General features: G+C 43.7%; 1 protein-coding gene across 1 annotated transcript in view; it reads left to right on the top strand.

The window, feature by feature from the left end:
- The first annotated feature begins 309 nt into the window (after window positions 1-309).
- The window catches only part of SPATA16 (spermatogenesis associated 16), a 476,121-nt gene continuing 456,013 nt past the window's right edge, over window positions 310-20,417 (top strand). Inside the window, exons 1-2 of the mRNA XM_078665447.1 lie at window positions 310-921; window positions 3,280-3,425. Of these exons, the coding sequence (XP_078521573.1) occupies window positions 310-921; window positions 3,280-3,425 (758 nt within the window). The remainder of the gene's footprint in view (window positions 922-3,279; window positions 3,426-20,417) is intronic.

Genomic DNA, 20,417 nt, shown 5'->3' with positions numbered 1-20,417 from the left:
TTCCCTACTGTATATAGACTGGAGTTGGAATAGTAAATTATACTACTCCTAAGTCCAGCGCCCTCCAACGCAAGTCGTTGTAACGACTTGCGTTGTAAAAACCGAGATGTAATGGCATGCGATGTATTAGCATGCGTTGTAATGTCATACAACCTTTGCAGTGTTCTAAAAAGTGATGGACTCGGTTGAAAATGTCCCATTGTTATCAGGGTAGATCCAGGCTTCACATGTACCTACTAGTGTGACTTGTTGGCTTTTTCTCTAATTCGACTTTGACATTCATATATTTATTTTAGGTACTTGGACAGCATGGAGTCAAGAAGTCAACACTGTGAGAGTGGTGTGAACAGTGCAAACCCGCATGGCATGTTCCAGAGAGCAAACTCAAGCACTAATGCAAACATAATCCATGAAAGTAATATAGGCATCCCTGTAACTGCACAGGGGCTCTTCAGATCCTGTGATGGACCACTGGAAGAAATGTTGGTGAACAGAGCTAAACAAGCAAACATTTTAAAGGAAAGGCAAAGCACTGATTTACAGAGATTGAGCATTAAGCGGAAGTGTGACGGCGAAGAGATGTTTTGCACAAGGAAGGAGCCTAGAATGTTAGAAATTGACTATCAATTAGTGACCATGCCCCTGCCACGCATCCCGCTGAAAAGCATCATGGATGTAGAGACAAGGTTGGTCTATGTGGATGAGCAGGACATCACCTATGAATTTGAGAAGTCTCTAGCATCAACCAGCGAGCAACCAACACTTGAAGATGGAGAAATTGTGGACCTAATGGGTGCTTCCAATTCCAACCTTCGACCACAGACAGACAAATGGCTCCAGATGTCTTTGAAGGATGCAAGCACTTGTTACAGGCAAAAGAAGTATGCTGTAGCAGCAGGGAGATTCAGAACAGCACTTGAGGTATTGCATTAGGGGTAGTCATTTCTAGCATGATGTAAGTTCACAAGTTACCCCTGAGGTTCACAGCTTTGGCCCTCAATGTGAGTTCTCCAAGTGGCATTGGAGTGCTGTGTTTACACACTTTAGGCCCAATTCACAAAGGTAAAAATAGACTTGAAGTCTAAGTTTACTTTTGTCAATTGGGCCCTTAGACTTTGGGACCAAGTTTAAATTTGTGAATCAGGCCCTTAGACTTTAGGTGCAAGTCTACCTTTGTGAAGTGGTCCCCTAGACTTCAGGTCTAAGTTTACCTTTGTGAATCAGGCCCTTCGATTTTGGGTCCAATTTTAAATTTGAGCATTGGGCCGTTAGAATTTAGGTCTAAGTTTACCTTTGTGAATCGGGCCCCCTGACTTCAGGTCTAAGTTTACCTTTGTGAATCACCCTGTGTGTGAGAAGGGCATCCTGGGCAAATCTTTGCTCTTAACCAGATTTCTCAGCCCAAGGCAGTGGAAAAGGTCCTCATCAATATTAAAGAGACAGAATTTATTCTAAATATCTTTACGACTATCTGCAAATACAGGGATGGTAGGATGGACTGGAGAGCGGAATGGAGAGCGGAGCTCCATCTCCGCTTTCCGATATCTGCAAAGTAAAGGAAATGGAACCCCCCCCCTCCCTTAGATAGACAAAAGTTTTTATATTAATCTAGTGTCTCTTGGTGACACTGGGAGAGTGTGGTCTGCTACCAAAAATACCTAGAGTGGAAGTTGCATCTGACAGACAGCATCCACTGTGAAAATGGTTGACAAGAAGTGGGTATTGACATGCTTTTTGGCTACTAGAGTGGTTCACCATGCACACATTTCTTTGCAAATCACAAGTAAATTGAGATTTTTTTTAGCCACTACTAATTCTTCCAAAAAACAAGGAATTGTACTGAGAATCAAGCAGAATTGGAGGAGATTTAGAAGCCATGTTTATCCGTTCCTTTTTACCTCTGTCACTAGAGTGGTTTACACATGGTGTTCTCAATCTAAATCTGTACAGACGGCATTAATGTAAATCTACACGATTTTAGGTCTATATTTTTCTGCCTTTTTCTGAATGAGTGAAGTGTTTTTCCTCCTCTTTTTACCAATGTTCTTTTTAAAGGAGAGAATTCAAGAGCATCAGCACTGCCGGCATCCAGTACCTAGTTTTGGGGCCTATTTGGTCTCTTTTTGCAGGACAGGTGTTATTTTGACCCCCTGTTACCTTCTTCCTTGCTTTATATATAATCTTGGATTTTTAATTTGAAAGGAGTAAACACAAGGAAACCAAATCATGACATGAAAAAGTAGCATAATCGCAATTGGGTTTCTTTGTCATGCCCTGTGGGTACTCTTGCCAGCCGTGTGTGCTAAACTCACAGAGATATATAGTTGCTGTCCCCACCCATGGCCAAGAGTGGGTGGTTGCCCCAGGCGCCAACATTCTTAGGGAAACCACAATTTTAAACTTTCTTAAAATCTAATAGATGTGCTTGGGGGTAAGGGTCCCAATACTGGACTGGTGGAAGAGACTCAGGAAGTGCTAACGGTCCGCCCCTGGCACTGGCAACCCACGCTAACAAGATTGCGCAGTAATCCCAATTTACTGGTTCATCGTAATGAGGGCCTAACAGTATGCCAGGGATTCCTCAGAGAAGCCAGGGTAACTTTGTGGTAAGATTGTTGGGGCACTGAAGGAGCTCAGTGACATCAAAACTCTTTCCTCTACGCCCTTAGCTTAACGCCATGATTCCTTGCAATTTTCCTTGCAATTTGTCATTGCCAGCTGTTTCCAGCATTTTCCCATCACAAACTATATGGCAAAATGCAGCTGACTTGGGGTATTTCATTTACTTTTTCAGTATGGTGTAGTTTTGGATGGCAGCCACTTCTTATATATCATTACTGGTGTGTTCTTGTTGTTGAATTTCTCCAAATTCAGAATTAAAACATGGAATATCCCCAAATCCCTTGGTGGCCACATTAAAGAAAATCCTCACCTTGTTCTTTTAAGTCGCCTGTGTGTAAAAATAATGGAAAGAATGAAATATGGCTAGAAATTAAATTAATCAGGCCAAATAGTCACACTGCAGGAGAAAAGGATGTACCTATCTCACATAACCTGACACATACAGTTTAAATAAAGCCAAAAGCTAGGCAGCTAATATATCATGCCAGGAGAGACAAATGTCCTCAACTGTGATCATTAAGGTAGGTGCAAGCCAACTGGGTTTTAATTATTGACATTGTTTCTTCTTTTATTCTGAAAATTGTGTTAACTGTTTCACTTGCCATCCGAGTATTCCATAAAGAAATCTGAAATCTATTTTTTTTGTGTGTTGTGAAGCTTTGCAGTAAGGGGGCAGCTCTGGGAAGACCATTTGAAGCATCTGCTGAAGATATCTCAAGTGTTGCCAGCTTCATTGAGACCAAGCTTGTGGCCTGCTACCTGCGGATGAGGAGACCTGACCTGGCCCTCAACCATGCTCACAGGTAACACTTGGAGTAATGCCTGGCAGATGTTACTAGCACCTTATTAAAGCTGACTTCTTTCACCATCACACCACTCCCCAGTTATAAACTTAGAAGGGATATTTACAAAAAAATTTCGGAGCGCAGTGTTACGCCAAAATATACATTTTTTTAATGCAGGGATGTGTCGTATTTACAAAAATACAGCACACCCCTGTGTTTCCCCTAGTGCTGGCACTAAAAAGGCTGCCTAGCACCAGCGCAAACACTCTTGTGCCATGTTGCAATAGTAGCTGCATTGCAGGGACAATTGTTTATGTGCAGGAAGGAACACCTTCCTGCACATAAACAATCTTGAAAGGCAAATTGCTGTTTCTATGTGTGCTGCAGAATGTAGCACAAATAGAAAGAGAAAAATATTAGGAGAGCTTAATAATTTCTCCTTATATCGCCAACTTTAGACCAGGATTACGTGGCCTTATGTTTTGGTGCTGTCCCATCCTTCTAAATATGGGGCAGAGTCAAAAAGCAATGGATGTTGTGGCGGAACGCCCACTGCAACACCCGCTTATTTATTAAGCCCCTTGCACTGCAGGAGCATCACTTATACTTTTTTTTTTTTGTTTACTTTCTGACTGTAAACATCATAATCGGTCGGACGGATTGTAAGCCGACCGAGTAGGACGGAAGGATTCCAACGAGGTCTAGGGAATTCGGACTGTCGGGCAGAGGCTTTACGCCAGGAATAGTAATGAGGCTCTAAATAGTGCACTATTTTAATATATCTGCCCTGAAACGTTCTGTGGAAAGTAGGAGCAATGCTACTATGGTGTGATGTGGGTTTTGAACAAAATATTATTGATGCAAATGACTTCTAACACAATCACAGCACACCTCTACCAGTACACTATCAGAATATCAAAGACAAAATATCGTCTTGCAAAAATAAGATAGCCATAATATCTGTTACCATTATATTGTGAAGTTAAGTATATATAGGTAAGTGTTGGTTTACATATGTACCTTGACAATATGTATCTTCAAGTTATGTGGATGTGGAGTAAAAATATTGATTCCATACTTACCTATACATCATTACCTTCACAAAATTGCGGTTCTCAGTACTTAAATCATTAAATTATGTAGGTCAATATTTCTGTCCTTGATATTCTGACATATAACCTCCTCTGTGACATGTTTCAATACCTTCAGCATTGCTGTCCACTTGCATTGGTGTTATTTACAACATCACAAGCACTGATTCCAATTTGCTCAGAATCAGTGCGCCATTTTTCGCACCTCGAAAAAACAATATATCAATATACGTTATTTATGCAAAAAATATGTGTTATGTTATGTTGAATGAGTTTGTATACGGCACTATCGCCGCGGGTATTTCCTAACATTTTATAGGTGTGTGAAACTAGTCCTGGTAGGGGAGTTACAAAAATAGACAAGTCTTCAAGTTCTTTTGGAAGTCAAGGAAAGAAGAGGAGGCTCTGATGTGGAGAAGAAAGTCGTTCCATGCTTTAGAAGCGATGTATGAGAAGGCTCGACCACTAGATCTGCTTCTATGGATACATGGAACGCCTGCTAGTAAGTGTCTAACTGAGCAGAGGTGCTTGGAGAGTTGGTGGAATGTATGCAGTGGTTCGGTAGTTATGAGTTGTGTAGTGCTTTATATATATGGGTGAAGTACTTGAAGTGTGCGCACTTGTGCATCAGGATCCAGTGTAGCTCCCTTAAGTCTGTATGATGTGAGACCTGCGTGGGAGATTTAGGACGAGTCAGGCAGCTGCAATCTGGATGGTCTGTAATCTTTTCATAAGTTGCTTGATGATTGCTACATAGTAGGAGTTTCCATAATCTAGACTGCTGGTTATGAGTGCTTATATGACGGTTTTTCTTGTGCCGTTTGGTAGCTTCTTGTATATCTTTATTAGCATCCTCATTGTGGAAATAGGTCAAGGTGACTGCATTGACCTGGGCAGGTATGTCCAGTATATTGTCAATAATGATCCTGAGGTTTATTGTTTTGTGCTGGGGGTGCGAGTTTGTCCAAGGTCCGTAAGCCACCAAGTGGAGTCCTACAGCGAAGCATCCTTTTCAAACATCACCACTTCTGTTGCATCAGTGTTTAGCTTAAGACAGATGGACTTCATCCAGGGAACACATTATATATGGTGACCAAGGGTTGCAACAGTAATGTGCACTTTCTTTTTGCACCCCTGAAAATTACAGAAGGTGCCAAAGACACTTGTGCGGCCCCTTCTTTAATCCTGATAGTGCTATCACCTCACATCAGATAGCTGAAGAAACTTACAGCCTGATTCATCAAGCTAAATTGCACTTGCAAAGGGCAGATTCTCAGAATCTTGCCTTTTGCGAGTGCAATTTTTGCATTTGGGATTCATCATCCCAAATGCAAAATTCGCTATTAAAGAATTCGCACATTTGCGAAGAATTGCATTTAAGGAATCTCTATTTGAGATTCCTTAAATGCAATTTATGAATCATTTTAAAATTGCGAAATTGCAATTTTGGGCCGCTATTTACCGAGAGGTCAGACCTCGTGGTAAATAGCAAAAACTTAGAAAAATGCATTTAAATGCATTTTTCTAAGTTGCATGTTACACACACACATGTCCTTTGGACATGTGTGTGCGCAACACCAATGTAGATTACATTTCAGGGGTGCTACAGGGTGTCCTTTGGACACCCCTGCACCCTTGAAATCGCATCCTTATTTGCGATTAGCAATTTGCTAATTGCAAATAAGGAACATGTAGGAATCGCAATATTTTTTGCAAATCCTACATGAATCCCGTTTTGCAAGTCCTTAATAGCGATTCCTTATGATTCGCTATTAGGGGCTCGCAAAACGGGAGATTGATGAATCAGGCCGAATATCTTCAGAGGGTTTTAAGAGGATGTGCCATCATGTGCATGGAGGTGTGACCCCATGCAAATGAGGAAATCACTTTGCATCTCTGTCCACACCTTCTTACAGATGCACGTGCAAGCATGCTCTTTGGAGGCCCACTGAAAGTGCAACCCAAAAAGATGGTGCACTGTCGTTGCGCCCCCCTGAAGGCAGCCACATGAAGGGGAGAAAGGGGGTCCCATGGACCCCTCAGAGATCCTTCTGCAGGTGGGTGCGGTCACAATCTCTCTTTAAAGTTATAGGCAGATTTCTTCCAGCACAGAGAAACATGGAGTGGCTTGGAATCAGCCGATCCGTGTTTCACAGAATGTGCTGCTCCCATGGCAGTGCAAGTTCATGGTTGCCCTGGTAGCAGAACATTCATTGTAATAGGACGCACTGTCCCTGTTTGCTTCATGGTGGAAACAAGGACAGTATGCTCTGAATGTAATATGGCCTAGGTGGCCACTTCGATCACGCAGATGGTGAAGATACTTATTATGGTGGATTTGTCCGAGAGGTAGAGTATCAGTTTTGTGCTTTCAGCGTAGGATAAGATTGCGATGTCATGAGCGCAGATGATGTAGGCCACTAGAGTCATGTAGATGCTTCAGATTTTGGGGCTGAGGGACAGAAACCTTGAGATACTCCGCAGATGAGTCCATGAGCTTCTGAGGAGTAAGGTTCGAAGTTGACTGTTTGGGTTCTCCTGGGTAGGAAGGAGCACATTTATTGTAGGGTGGGTCCTTGAGCACCAGTCTTGTACAGTCATCTGATCAGGATAAGGTGGAAGACCGCGTCGAAAGGCCACTGAGAGGTCTATTAGGATAAGGGATGGGCTTTCTCCTGTGTTTAGGATCCACTGGAAGTCATCTGTTGCTGTGAAGAGGACTGACTGTGCTGTGGTAGGGTCTACATCCTGAATAGGTGCTTTTGAGGAGCTGGTGGTTGGTGAGGTAGTTGGTGAGGCGTCTGTTGACGGCTTTTTCTAGGAGCTTGGCTGAGTACGCAAGGAGGGAGATTGGTAGGTAGTTTGCAAATTTGCTTTAGTAAAATTGTTGAGAAACAATGGCAAAATGAGTGGAAAAAGCAAGGGCACCAGTTCTGTAAAGCAGAGACAAGAATGGTAAAAAACAGCACAAATGCTATAAAAAAAAGTGACAAGCGTTTAACAAGACAAGTGCACAAATGATAAAAAAAGTGTAACAAATATAAACAAATCATGGGATCAAGTGCTAAAAAATAGGGGGGAAAAGGCAGAAAGCAAAGGCACAAATGGTTAACAAGAGTGACAAATAGAGGAAAAACAAAAGGCATACTCAAGGACAGCAGAGACAGAGCAAAGAGTACAGAAAATAAGTACAGAGACAAGATCAAAGGTCACGCAAGAGAGATATAGTGGCAAGATAGCAAGTGAGAGAGAGCGAGATGAGAGCGTGAGAGAGGGAGCACGGCAGGAGCCTCAAAGCACTGGAGCAGGACCTAAAGAGCCTTGACCAGTCAAAGGACTGGACAGAGTTAAGTCCTTTGGGGTAGGGCTTGCCACTTGCTTAAATAGCACATAATACAAGATTTGGGGCTATAGCATGCAGGTTTTGATGATAAATGCACCAAAATCCACATAGTACAGTACATTTTGTACACTTTTCCCCTGTTCAATTTCAACAGGATTGAGTAATACACCAAGTAATTACTGGTTGCGTTAAATAACACCCAACTCGGAATTCTGACCAACAGGATTTTGCACAGAGGTCAGAAAACACCAACACACTCACAATCAGGGCCAGAGTGTATCTAGATTAAGGGATCTGTGTGGTGGGGTGATATAGACATTGCTGTGCATAAAGATGGTATTAGGGAAAACATTTCTGATATAGATTACTACTACCAGCACCACAGCACTCCTCTATTACACCCCTCAGTGCTGTGTAGCCTAAATGCAGTTGTGCAGTTTAGAGCTCCAAGTTGTAGCCGAATGTGTAAAATCTCTGTGGGAGAAGGTAGAGATATTTACATGACCTGATCTGGGTATTTGAGAGAATATTTCTGGCACAGATTGCTTGTGCCACAGCACTGCCCTGTTGCAAGCTATGGGGCAGATTTACAAGCCCCTTGCGCCACATTTACGTCATTTTTAACGTGGGAAACATTACGCAAATTGGCGCAAGGGGCTTGCGAATCTGCCCCTTTGTGTCTACCAGTGTTAGGTGGCCTAAATGTAGTCGTGTTGTTTACAAAACCAGGGTGTAGCTGAAAGACTAAAATCTCTGTGGCAGATGGGAGATGTTCTGTGATCTGATGCGGGTGCTTGAGGAAATATTTCTTCCACAGATGACTTCTACCATCACCACAGCTCTCTCCGTGACAAGCTTCAGTGTGTGAACCACGTGCACTTGTGTTATTTACAACATCAGAGTGCAGCTAAAAGATTAAAAGCTCTGCGGGCGGCGGGGGCGAGTGTTTGAGGGCTGCTGGAAAGATCATTTGCATGGCCATCTTTTATATATGAACATGAAATAAACCGAGGGGAACTCAGATCGATAATGGCAAAATGATCAATAATTTAATTCAGTTAATAATATAGGAACGTGGAATAAATCTGTATGTTCCCCGCCGCCCTCGTCCCACGGAGCAGAAGTGCAGACGAAGATACATACTTTAATTTGAAAACATTCTGAGACACAATTAACATAAAAACCCAATCTGAAGCATAATCAATAGCAGTATTTCTCAAAAAAAGAGAAATAAATTACTCTGATTGCTTGTACTATAAATAGCCGGGAGCCATCCGTTACCCCGGTGGATTGGAAAAGGTTTGCTTCCTGGTGTGTTTTTTTTCTGTTATCTCGCACATTGTAAAAAGCTGATCGCAATCATAGAGAAAAATTAAAATGTTAATTTTCTGCATTTATTTCCATTTACTGGAACATTTGTTACTGTAATTTCATGTAAATTGAGGATGCACTGCATATATATCAAATATGCAAATCGGGACGTTCTAAGCAAGCTGCACATCTATTCTGTAGACCTCACTGCATCTGCATTGTGCGGCAGAGAAGACGCTATGCGCATGGTCTATTTTTAAATTGAGTCCCATGAGCAAAATGCCCAGAGGGTCCTTCCTGCTTTTCTGCAAAAACAGCATTCTAGGCTTCGAGCAAGTTACAAACTGTAGACAACAAAAACACGCACGCAAGGAGCACACTCTAAAAAAAAATGGTTCAACCGCTGCATTGTCAGTAATGATGTTTACTTCATCGGCTTCATTAACTTCAACTTAGCAAACATTAGCAAGAATTTCTATATGGCAGAAGCTCATATGTTTTCGTTTCTTTGATGTCTGTCTGCCAAATCTGCTTTCTGTTCATCCCGGGCCACTTAGTCCAACATAACAGCTTTGATGACGTTACTAGCAGTCAAGTTTACTGTTTACAAAATGGCGCTTGTTGACCTTGCAGCGGAGGTCATGCATTTAATCTGATCGTGCATTCAAGTGCGTTCCAGCATCCTTTGAACAGGCCACTTAGACTAACGTGACAGCTTTGATGATGTGACTAGCAGCCATCTTTACTGTTTACAAAATGGCGCTTGTTGACCTTGCAGGGGAGGTCATGCATTTAATCTGATCGTGCATTCCGGTGCGTTCCAGCATCTTTTGAACAGGCCACTTAGACTAACATGACAGCTTTGATGATGCGACTAGCAGCCATCTTTACTGTTTACAAAATGGCGTTTGTTGACCTTGCAGCAGAAGGGTCATGCATTTGTGCTGATGGTGCATTCAAGTGCGTTCCAGCATCCTTTGAACAGGCCACTTAGACTAACATGACAGCTTTGATGATGCGACTAGCAGCCATCTTTACTGTTTACAAAATGGCGTTTGTTGACCTTGCAGCAGAAGGGTCATGCATTTGTGCTGATGGTGCATTCAAGTGCGTTCCAGCATCCTTTGAACAGATGGAAACGGCTGACCTTTTGTCGCAGATGAAGCTGGAAAATTCATATCTCTAGGGAAAGCATTAATTCATGCCTAGGTTTTTAACACAACGACTTCAGATGTATTTCGTGGCCATGGAGTACCCCTATTTTACATTTTCCGTAAGGGGTGCCAAATGTGGTTCATGAAACATATTTGACCATGGATGCCACGAAAGTAGCCTGAAGTGTTTTTTTGTAATAGGTCTTGCAACCTAAAGAGGACAATTGTGTCTGTGGCTCTAGAGGCTTACTTTCTACATACTGCCTCCCTCCCCCATATTGCAGTAAATAAAGGGAAACCTGTGAATACAGTTTCAAAGTAATTATCAAAGACATAATTTCCTTTTGGATACCCCCATAGTATCTGTATGACTAAATACACACATTTTCAAAAAGAGAATTTCCCAGCTCAGTGTACTCAAATAAAATAAAGCATGCATTCCACCATGGGGAGATTTAATTAAAAAGGTGGCTTAGTGGCGAACACACCTATATTGGGTGAAAACATGTGTCTTCACTTCCATTGGCAACTTAGCTCCACAAGAGGTTCCCAACATTTCAGGCCACACTAAAGGAGGCCTGAATGGCGACTTGCCACCACCACCATAGTTTAAATTTTACCTTGTTTCATTCATCCTTATGGATCAAATCTGTATGGAATGATCTCCTTTATCTCCTAACCACTCCCATCCCCCAGATAGGAGGCTATAACTCATCATTACTTGTGTCCCTAATTGTTTCCTCATTTTATTCTCCACCCTGTGCTAGATGGTCTGACTGAATTTCATATAGTACCTCAAGGTCACAGGGATATGCGAGCTTCCTGAACATTAGGAAAGAAAATCTAGAAATTGGGCCCGTAGTGTCTCAAACTCCTGTGCATTGCGTTGAGCACAAGAGCTCATTTGTCCATCCCAGTATATCACAGAAATGGTTGACTAATCCTTGAAATGTTGGTGTTCTCATTTCACCACACAGTGCCATGATCGTCTGCTTCATGGCACTTTGGGCTAGTGATTAGTGCCATCTGGCTGCCCCACAATACATAGAATGGAAACAAGTGTGTATTGGGCAGTCCTAATAGCGTGAAAGCTGGGAATGGTGGTGTGTATGTGTGGAACATGACATCTAATGTATATATGACCTCAATCCACTATGTCTGAAGCTTTCAGCATTGACAAGGTAGGTGAATGAGGGTGACATTGTGTACAAATCCCGATGCATCTCTTTGAATGGTTAGTCTCCCATTCAATGAAGTCTGTCAGGGGTGTAGTACAAATAAATTAAATTTTTTACCTGGGTCTCTCTAGCTGTCATGGTACTTCCTTTTGTGCTCTTATATGTGTTTGTTCAGACGTGTATTCTAATAGAATCCCAGCCCTCACTTTCTTCCATCGGATCTGACTGGGGGTACCATATCTTGTCGTCCCCTAGAACATTATTTAATCAGGACGTGTTGAGAGACAGTCTAGGTTTAGACAATGTTCTAAAGATTGGGTGGCTTAATTATATAAAGGAGTTTCTGGCTGACCTGGGTTCATCAAATGACTATAAAAATCCCATACTGTTAGCATCTATCCCCAGGAAAACTTTTAAAAAAACAATGTATGAGCCACATGGAGGTGATTAGATTTGCCGCTGAGGCAAATAAGCGAACAGTACAAAATAACTTAATGATGCAATCTAGACTCAGTATTCAGTATTCAACCCTATCTCACGTTTATATTAAGTGGGTAAGACAGATTCTTGTTAACACGCCTTAGGCTTGACATATTCCATCGCTTGGCAAGCTTCCTCAAAATGAACGATTGGGCTAAAAACCTATCTAATTGCCCCTGTGACGAGGTCTTGCCCCAAACGTCAATGCATGTAATCCTGTTCTGTACATTTTACAAAGAACAAAGGAAAAAATTGATTAAGCCAATATTGAAAATATGGGGCATGAGACAATGTCGGGCAGCCTAGCCAGCACTGCAATTTTTAGATTCAGAATGTTTTACGAGAAACACAGCACAATTCCTAAAAAGTACCATTAGACATATAAAGTGTTAGACCTGGCATCTTTGTCGTGGTTTCCCCCTATCTTTTTGCCTCAACCTCCTGTATTTTTGATGCTGTGCTGGATTCCTGGTTTAGATGCTTTGGACACTCTGCCACTGCTGATCAGTGCCAGAGTGTAAGTGCTCCCTATGTAAATTGTTATTCTGATTGGATATAGATGTTTGGCATATTTGTATCACCATGAAGTCCCAAGTAAAGTGCACTGGGTATGCCAGGGCTGGTGATGGCAAATGCTACTAGTGGGCCTGCAGCACTGATTGTGCCACCCACAGGAGTAGCCCTAAAATGATGTCTCAGGCCTGACACTGCAGTGCCTGTGTGCAGTTTAGAAACTGCCATGTCCTCCTGGTCAGTGTCCCCACTGACCAGGCCTAACCCTTCCCTTTTTGTGCACATCAGTCACCCTATGGAAGGCCCAAGGTACCCCCCTGGGCAGGGTGCATTGTATGTAAAAGGTAGAGCATGTGCTAGTGCAGGTGACATGCTCTGATAGTGAATGGCAGCCATTTTCGTTTTTCACTATTGTAAGGCTATCTTTTTTTTTTTTTTTTTCTTTTTATTGTTGCATCAGAAGTATCACAACTGCAATAAACGAGCAGACAAGGCTATCTTGCTCCATAGATTAACATGGGGGATGCTGGCTACAGTGGTTAACAGCATTTCATCCCATAGGAACAAGATAGGACATAAGTATCTAGTATCCCTGAACTCAGGATTTAATAACACATCTTTTAGGAAAGGTTGTTTTTAAATCCTGTGTTTGAGAACAGCACTTTTAGAAAGTTGCTGTTCTCTTGTCTGACCTTTCTGTGTGCCTTAGCTTGTTTGTGGATTGACTGTCTGGTTTGGGAGTGACAGGGGCTGGGGATTCCCCAGGAGGCTGGCTGAGTCAGCCCTAGGCTGAATGACTGCAGTTGCAACTGGAGTGGTGGGAGGAGTTAGCACCTGGGCCTGAATAGGGCTGTGCCTGCCTTCCACAATGCTGGCTCCACCTCCTGCTGGGCAGCTGATGTCCCTGCCCCTCACTCTGAAAGGAAAGAAGAAGCCTGCAAAACAAAGTACTCAGGAAACACCCAGAACTGGTTCAGACTGGGCTCAGGGCCCACATGCACAGAGAGAACAAAGACTTTAGGGGTATAAGTACAGGACCCCTGACAACAGAAAATTAGATCATCCTGGAATCAAGAAGGAACCTCTGCCAAGGAGAAAGCTGAAACTGAAGAAGGAAGACTCTCCTGCTCTTGCTCTGCTGGACTGACCTGCTGTTGCTTTGCTGCCAAGGAGAGGGGAAGGACTTTGCTGTGGTGCTGTGTCCCATGTCTTGAAGGAATCTCCAAGGGCCTGAGAAGAACTGGCTCTCTGTTCTGAAGTCCCAGGAACAAAAGGACTTCACCCCCAGCTTCCCTGAACTCTGCAGAGAGAGTTCTGTCCTTCCTAGAGTGTTTGATCCAGTTGTGGGGCCTCTGGAAGTTGTACCTGTGCTGGGAAGCTTGAAACTAAGCTTGAGAGACTTTTGCAATTGAAAAGTGTCGCATCGCTCGCTTGCGGAGCGCATCCCCGACAGTGCGAGAAGATTCCCGCCGCTACGAAGGCCGAGTGTCGTCGCAGAGCCTGTCGTCGCTGGGTGAGATCGCCGCACCGCTTGCTTGCGGACTGCATCACGTCGCTGCGAGCATCGTCGCAGAGCCATCGCATCGAGGAGCTGCGAGAGAGAGGATCACCACTGGATCAGGCATCGTCGCCCCGGGGATCGTGGCAGCCCCTACAAGATCGTCGCATCTTGCCTTTGCGAGAACAAACTTCCTACGGAACCTCCGCACCGGAATCCATACAAGTGGCCTTCCTCCCCATACAGACCGGATTCGTCGCAACATGCCCGCTGCTGCAGCGGGGTTGTCGCAAACGCCTCCCCAGGGTCTCAGGAGCAACGCATTGCTTGTTTTCCACCTCACCAGCTTCTGCTTTTTGAACTTTGTTGCAACTAAAAGGTACTGTGAGTAAACGTGACGCAACTGTGAACTTTTCACGCATCTGTGGATTATTATATCGCAACTTAAAGAACTTTATCGCAAACCTTAAGAACTCTTTTGAAACCATATTCTTGAACTGTGTATGTTGGATTTTTGTCGTTTTGGTCTTGTGTAGTTTAGATTAAATACCTTTATTGTTCTAAACTGTTGTGGAGTCAGTTTGTGGTGTTTTCACTGTGTTACTGTGAGTGTTGGTACAAATACTTTACGCATTGCCTCTGGTTAGCCTAGACTGCTCGTGCCAAGCTACCTAGAGGGTGAGCAGGGGTTATCTCAGAGGGTTATCTCCTTGCCCTGACTAGAAGCAAGGGTCCCTATTTGGACAGTGGTACCTACCTCTGCCAACTAGAGACCCCCAGTTCTAACATAAAGCATCTTTGAAGAATGTCCTATTCTGAACTTTGTATTTTGACTGTGTTTTTTAAACTATTTATTAGTTTTTTTTATTTCCTTACTTATTTACAGTGCACAATAGCGACACCATGGAATTATTAATTGCTGTGAATATTTTAGCTAATTGTTTAATTTGACTGAGAAAGTGTTTGAACTATTGTTGTACACTGTGCTTTTATGGTTTTTTCTAACTGTCATATGAAAACCGAATAAAGCGGAATTGATTGATTGACTGGGGGGGTTTCCGTATCATTGATTGCGGGGTGCAGATAGTGGCCAATCTGCCAGCAATTATATATCTCTTCCTCTGCGAATTTGTGTTCCTTTTTATGGTGCTGAACACTTTAATACCCTTCTCATTAATATACCCCCCCCCCCTTGGTGCATTCTGTTGTGATCCATTCTAAAGAGGATATTTCTCCTCTTTACACCTCATTAGGGAAGGGGTAATATTTTAATGCATTCCAAGGTTTACAAGTCTCTGTAAATCTGGAAATGTGCCATTAACCATGGGTGGGTGCATGGGAATGCCCAAGCTTGGTAGTGGACCAAGTACGTGGGTTAACTCTAGGCGTGAAAGGGGATGGGAAAGAATTTCATCACCCTGCACTCCCACGCCCCTCAACCCGCTATGCTGCTCCACAAAGTCAAAGTGTTCCTGGCAACAGAAGATGAATAAAGACCCTGTGCTCTTGGTTTTCTTTCTATCCAGAGTACTTTCCATAAGTGGGAGCCAGCAATCACTTGGTCAATGATGAACCAGTTCTTCTCCAATTTGGCTTGTTTCCACTACACAAGGAAGCTGAGAGGCTTGATGATATTTTGAAATGTTAGGCCTCCCAAAACCCACTTGTCATGCAGGTGTGATCCTTCTATCTGTCAAGTTTCGGTAATATTCCACCCTCTCTACTTTGTAAATGCGTAACCAAAGAAATAGCCCACTGACCTTTGATCTCCTTTTCCTGGTCATCAAAATGGACATATGCCTATCTCAGGGTATTCAATGCATCTGTAAGAGAGGGGGGGCACATTTACTAAATGTTCACGGAACACAGGGCAGCAAGCACAATTGCTGGGCTGCGTGAAAGGGCAGAAATGCTCCATATTTACAAAGATATGGAGCACATCTGCTCTCTCCTTGCATTGGTGCACTGTGTGCAGCCTAGCACCAACACAGGCACCCTTTAACCATAGGCACCAGTGCACGAAAGGCACCCTTACAGGAATAGTGCAATGGGGCCTGCATTACAGACAGGATTGTTTTTGCACAGGAAGAGACACCTTCCTGCACAAAGAGAGGAAAGAAGAAATAAGGATATTTCTCCTCTATACACCTCATTAGGGAAGGGGTAGCATTTTAATGCATTCCCATGTTTACGTCTTTGTAAATCTGGAAATGTGGCATTAACCATGGGTGGGTGCATGGGAATGCCCAAGCTTCACTCACAGAACTCTTCCAATTTTAAATGTAATGTAACACAGGGCAAACAGCGACCTTGCCTCTTAAGCCTTGCAAAGCCACGCAATCAGGCCTTGTGTGGTTTTGTTAGTAATACGGAAGCCTTTGCGCTTGCAGTTGTGTCGTTGGTATGTCATATCTCCCTGGGCATGGGCAGTGGACATTTTTAGTCATAACTTGGCTCAACCATTCACTGTGAATGATGAATGGAAACATTTGTTTCCTCCACCAATTGTAGGCAATGAAGTAAAGTAGTGTGCCTCTGGAGAAAGGTAAACCTCGCAGACACAGACAAATATAATTCCACAGCTGTGTATCCCCACCATTAAGACCCATGCTCCAATACTTGGTACATTTTTGAAAATCGTATCTTTATTGTGTCACATAGTAAGCATGATAAAGTTTTTCACACAATAAACAACACGTTTTCTATCAATCCTATCGATTTCTGTTCCGGATCTAGGTGGTACATTTACTAAAGGTGTGCATGGCATACCACACAGCAAAATGTAGCGGTGCTGTTGTAAAAGTCTGCGAGGGCAGCACAAAATAGAGCTGTGATCAGTGGCGGATGGTGACCTTTAAAAGTGGTGAGGGATCAGTGGCGGCTGGTGACCTTTAAAAGTGGTGAGGGCATAATCCTTGGTTCAAATTCCAATGAGCTTCTTCTTGAAGGTTTCTCTCACACTTTCTTGCACTAAGGGCATCCTTTACAAAGATTTCACGTAGGCCAGCACCACAAGTCTTTTTGCTGTGCTGTCCTATGCCAAATTGAAAGGGCAGGAATGCACCGTATCTATGAGATACAGTGCATTCCTGTCCTTTCAGCCAGTGCCGGTGCACAATTTGGTGCCTTGCGCCAACACAGGCACCCTTGTTTTGCATTGTTGGCAGGATTGCTTTTGTGCAGGAAGTAACACCATGGAGGCATTTTCTTCGCTCTATGTATGCTGCAGAATGCAGCACACATGGAAAGAGGAAAAAACGAGGAGAAACTAAAACTTTTCTCCTCATTACGCCTTCTTTGGGGAGGTGTAAGGTTTTGGTGCTGCCCCAGGTTTAAATATCAGGCAGTTTCAAAGTCCATGGGTGTTGCATGGGAACACCCACTGTAACAACTATTGAATGCCTCCTTGACACAGAGCTAGGCATGCAGCGCTTTGCACTGCCTTGTATTACTCCTCCATATCTATGAGGCCATCCAAAGCCACACATGGTGGCTTTGTGTCACCTCATAGATATGAATGCAAGGCTTGCATCACCAGAGCATCTAAAAAAGTTATGCTCCTGTGGTGTTGGCCTCTTGTAAATAGCCTCCTAAGTTCTGTCTCACTTTGACTCACTCAGTCTCACTAACTCATGCAGGCTCACTCATTCTACTCTGACCCACTCTGTATCTCTCAGTCCCAATTATTCTGGAGTAGTGGAGTAGTGTGGCTCACTGGTTAGAGGCGGCAGGCCTGAGAGCAGAAGTCAGCCTGGGACCAGGGTTCAATTCCCGACGCGGCAGGGTCGTGGACCTTGGTCAGCGGACTCGATAATTCTCGCTTCGGTGTTTACTCTAATCAGGGGTTCCACTCGGCAACTCTGGGCATTAGCTTGCCTAATCTCCACAATGGCCCCACCAATTCCGGGGATGCCTGGCTCCACCTTGGGGACTCCCAGCAAGGGACCATCCCACAGGGAAAGCCAGGACGGGTTCCCCAGAGTTATACAGCGCCGGGACGCCCCGTTGCTGGGACAGCTGTGCGCTTTACAAGTATACTACATTTACATTTACATTTACATTCTGAATTACCCAGTCTTATTGTGCCTCACACACAGCAACACTCAGTTACACTCACTGTCATTCTCCCTCACTCACATCCATTCTCACACATATTCATCCTTACTGTCACTCATTCTCACTCACTCTGACTTACTCCTTCACTGAATGTCCATACCTTTAACTCACAGACATGGTCACACTGACATGCGCACAGTGCTGGAATGGCGCTTTCGTGCACCTGTGTGAGCAATCAATGACACTAGCTGCCTCAGTTTGTGGGTGGCCCAAAATGGGCCGGCATTTTATTTTTATTATATCAAGAGTTAATAATTATTCACTCTTGATACAATAACAATGGACCATAAAACAAGGAGGGTATAGTATAGCTGTGGAGCCCATAAAGGAGAACCGCCGCTGGTCCAGGGACACCCATCCATCAAACCAATCCATCCACTCAATCATCCTTCCTTTTACCACCCTCCTTTCATCCATCCATTCATCCATCCATTCAATTATCCATTCATCCTTTCATTTATCCATCCACCCTTTCACTCCATCTATCCATCCTTTCAGTCCATCCATCCATTATTCTGTCTTTGGCTCATCCATTTATCCATGTTTTCACTCAGCCATCCATCCTTACATCCATCAATCCACCCTTGGTCCCATCCATCATTCTATCCATACACCCAAAAATCCCTTCATTTACCCTTTCACTCATTCGTCCATTGTTTCACTCACTCATCCACCCTTCATCCCATTCAGACATTGTTTCATCTATCCAACAATCCATCCATTCCTCCTTCCATTAATTCATCCTTTCACTTCTCCATTCATCCTTTCGTCCAGACATCCATCTACCCTGCCTTTCACTCATCCATCTATTGTTTTACGCATCCATCTTTACATACATCCTTTCACTCATCCATCCTTTTGCTCAGCCATCCATATTTTCACTCCATCCATTCATCCACTCATCCACCCTTTTACACTTCCACTCATCCATCCTTTCACTCATTCTTCTATCCATCCATCTGTTCTCTCTACATCCATCAATTCATTCTTTCGCTCCGCTCTCCATTCATACTTTCACCTATCCATCCATCCACCCATCCATTCACCCTCCCTTTCACGCATAGTCCCCATCCCCTTTCACTCTTCCATTCTTACCATCCTTTCACTCATTCATCCATGCATCTATCCATCGACCATTCCATCCATCCATCCATTCATTTATTCATTCATCCATCCATCCATCCATCCATCCATCCACCCACCCATCCTTCCTTTCACTCAGTGACCCTCCCAAGTTCGCTATGAGCCTTTGGCAGCCAAGCTGCAGGCATATGACGGCCTTCGAGAACCCAATTTCTTCTGTTGCTGCTAAAGCAGTAGGGCGGGAAACGAGGGATGGGCGGTGAGGATGTCCCTGATGCAGAGGCTTAACTCTACACTTACTTCTCAGTCCACTACTGCAATTGTTGTGTACATCTTGTTCCTTCCTTCCCTTGGAGCTCCACCATCCAGATAAGGAGCACTTTGTATGCTCAGCTCCATAATGTTTTTTCAAAGTGAAACCAAATGCAGTACTAAACAAGTGTTACTGCCAGGAAAGCAGACCCCTGCACTCCTCCTACAGACTGCCCCTCAGTGATAATCAACAAATTGTTGCCACCCACTCCCTCCTTGCCTTCATCGGCCTGCCCCACCCCCAGCCATTGAAGTGCAAGGAGATTTGTAACTCCTCCCAGGGTCTCTGTTCATGCGCCCCAAAAGCAACCAGATCATTGGCATTCTAATTCAGCATTTCCTCTCATGTGGTGTCACTGTTGTAGCTTGTGCCTGCAAGTCAAAGAAATCCTTGCCTAGCCCGCGTTTGTGCAGTAGGACATCTGCAGAGTACACATAGTTCACACAGGAAATTCTGCACACTGTCTCTTCCCCGAGGGTGGCAGGGCAACGCTCCTTTTACCCAAGAATACCATCGCCCCCTGGCTTATGTGTGTGAGTTTTAAAAACACATTTTATTAACGATACCCTTAATTGCATGGAGTCCAAAAGATCTATATCCATAATCTGGTGGTCAGCTAGTTTCACATGTCCTTCAACCTCCCATGAGGCTGTTTTTCAGTTAAGGGTCTCTTCTGAACAATAGAGAAGCTTTCTTTAAGGTGCAAGGTTGGCACTACTGAGCAAAATCAGGAAGTAAAGGTCCCTTCTGCCCCAAAGGACCCACATCCTTAACAATTAACAAGGGTAACCTCACAACAAACCTGCAGAGACTTTTGTACAGCTTTTTTATAGGGTGTAGCAGGATTTATGGTAGGGTGCATTTAGCTGGGATATTATTTACGAGAAGCAATATGGTACTATGATTTCCTATCTGACTCATGGCGAGAGC

Source organism: Lissotriton helveticus, chromosome 11, assembly GCF_964261635.1.
Source record: "Lissotriton helveticus chromosome 11, aLisHel1.1, whole genome shotgun sequence".
NCBI classification, from domain to species: Eukaryota; Metazoa; Chordata; class Amphibia; order Caudata; family Salamandridae; genus Lissotriton; species Lissotriton helveticus.
This window is presented reverse-complemented; position numbering and strand designations above follow the sequence as displayed.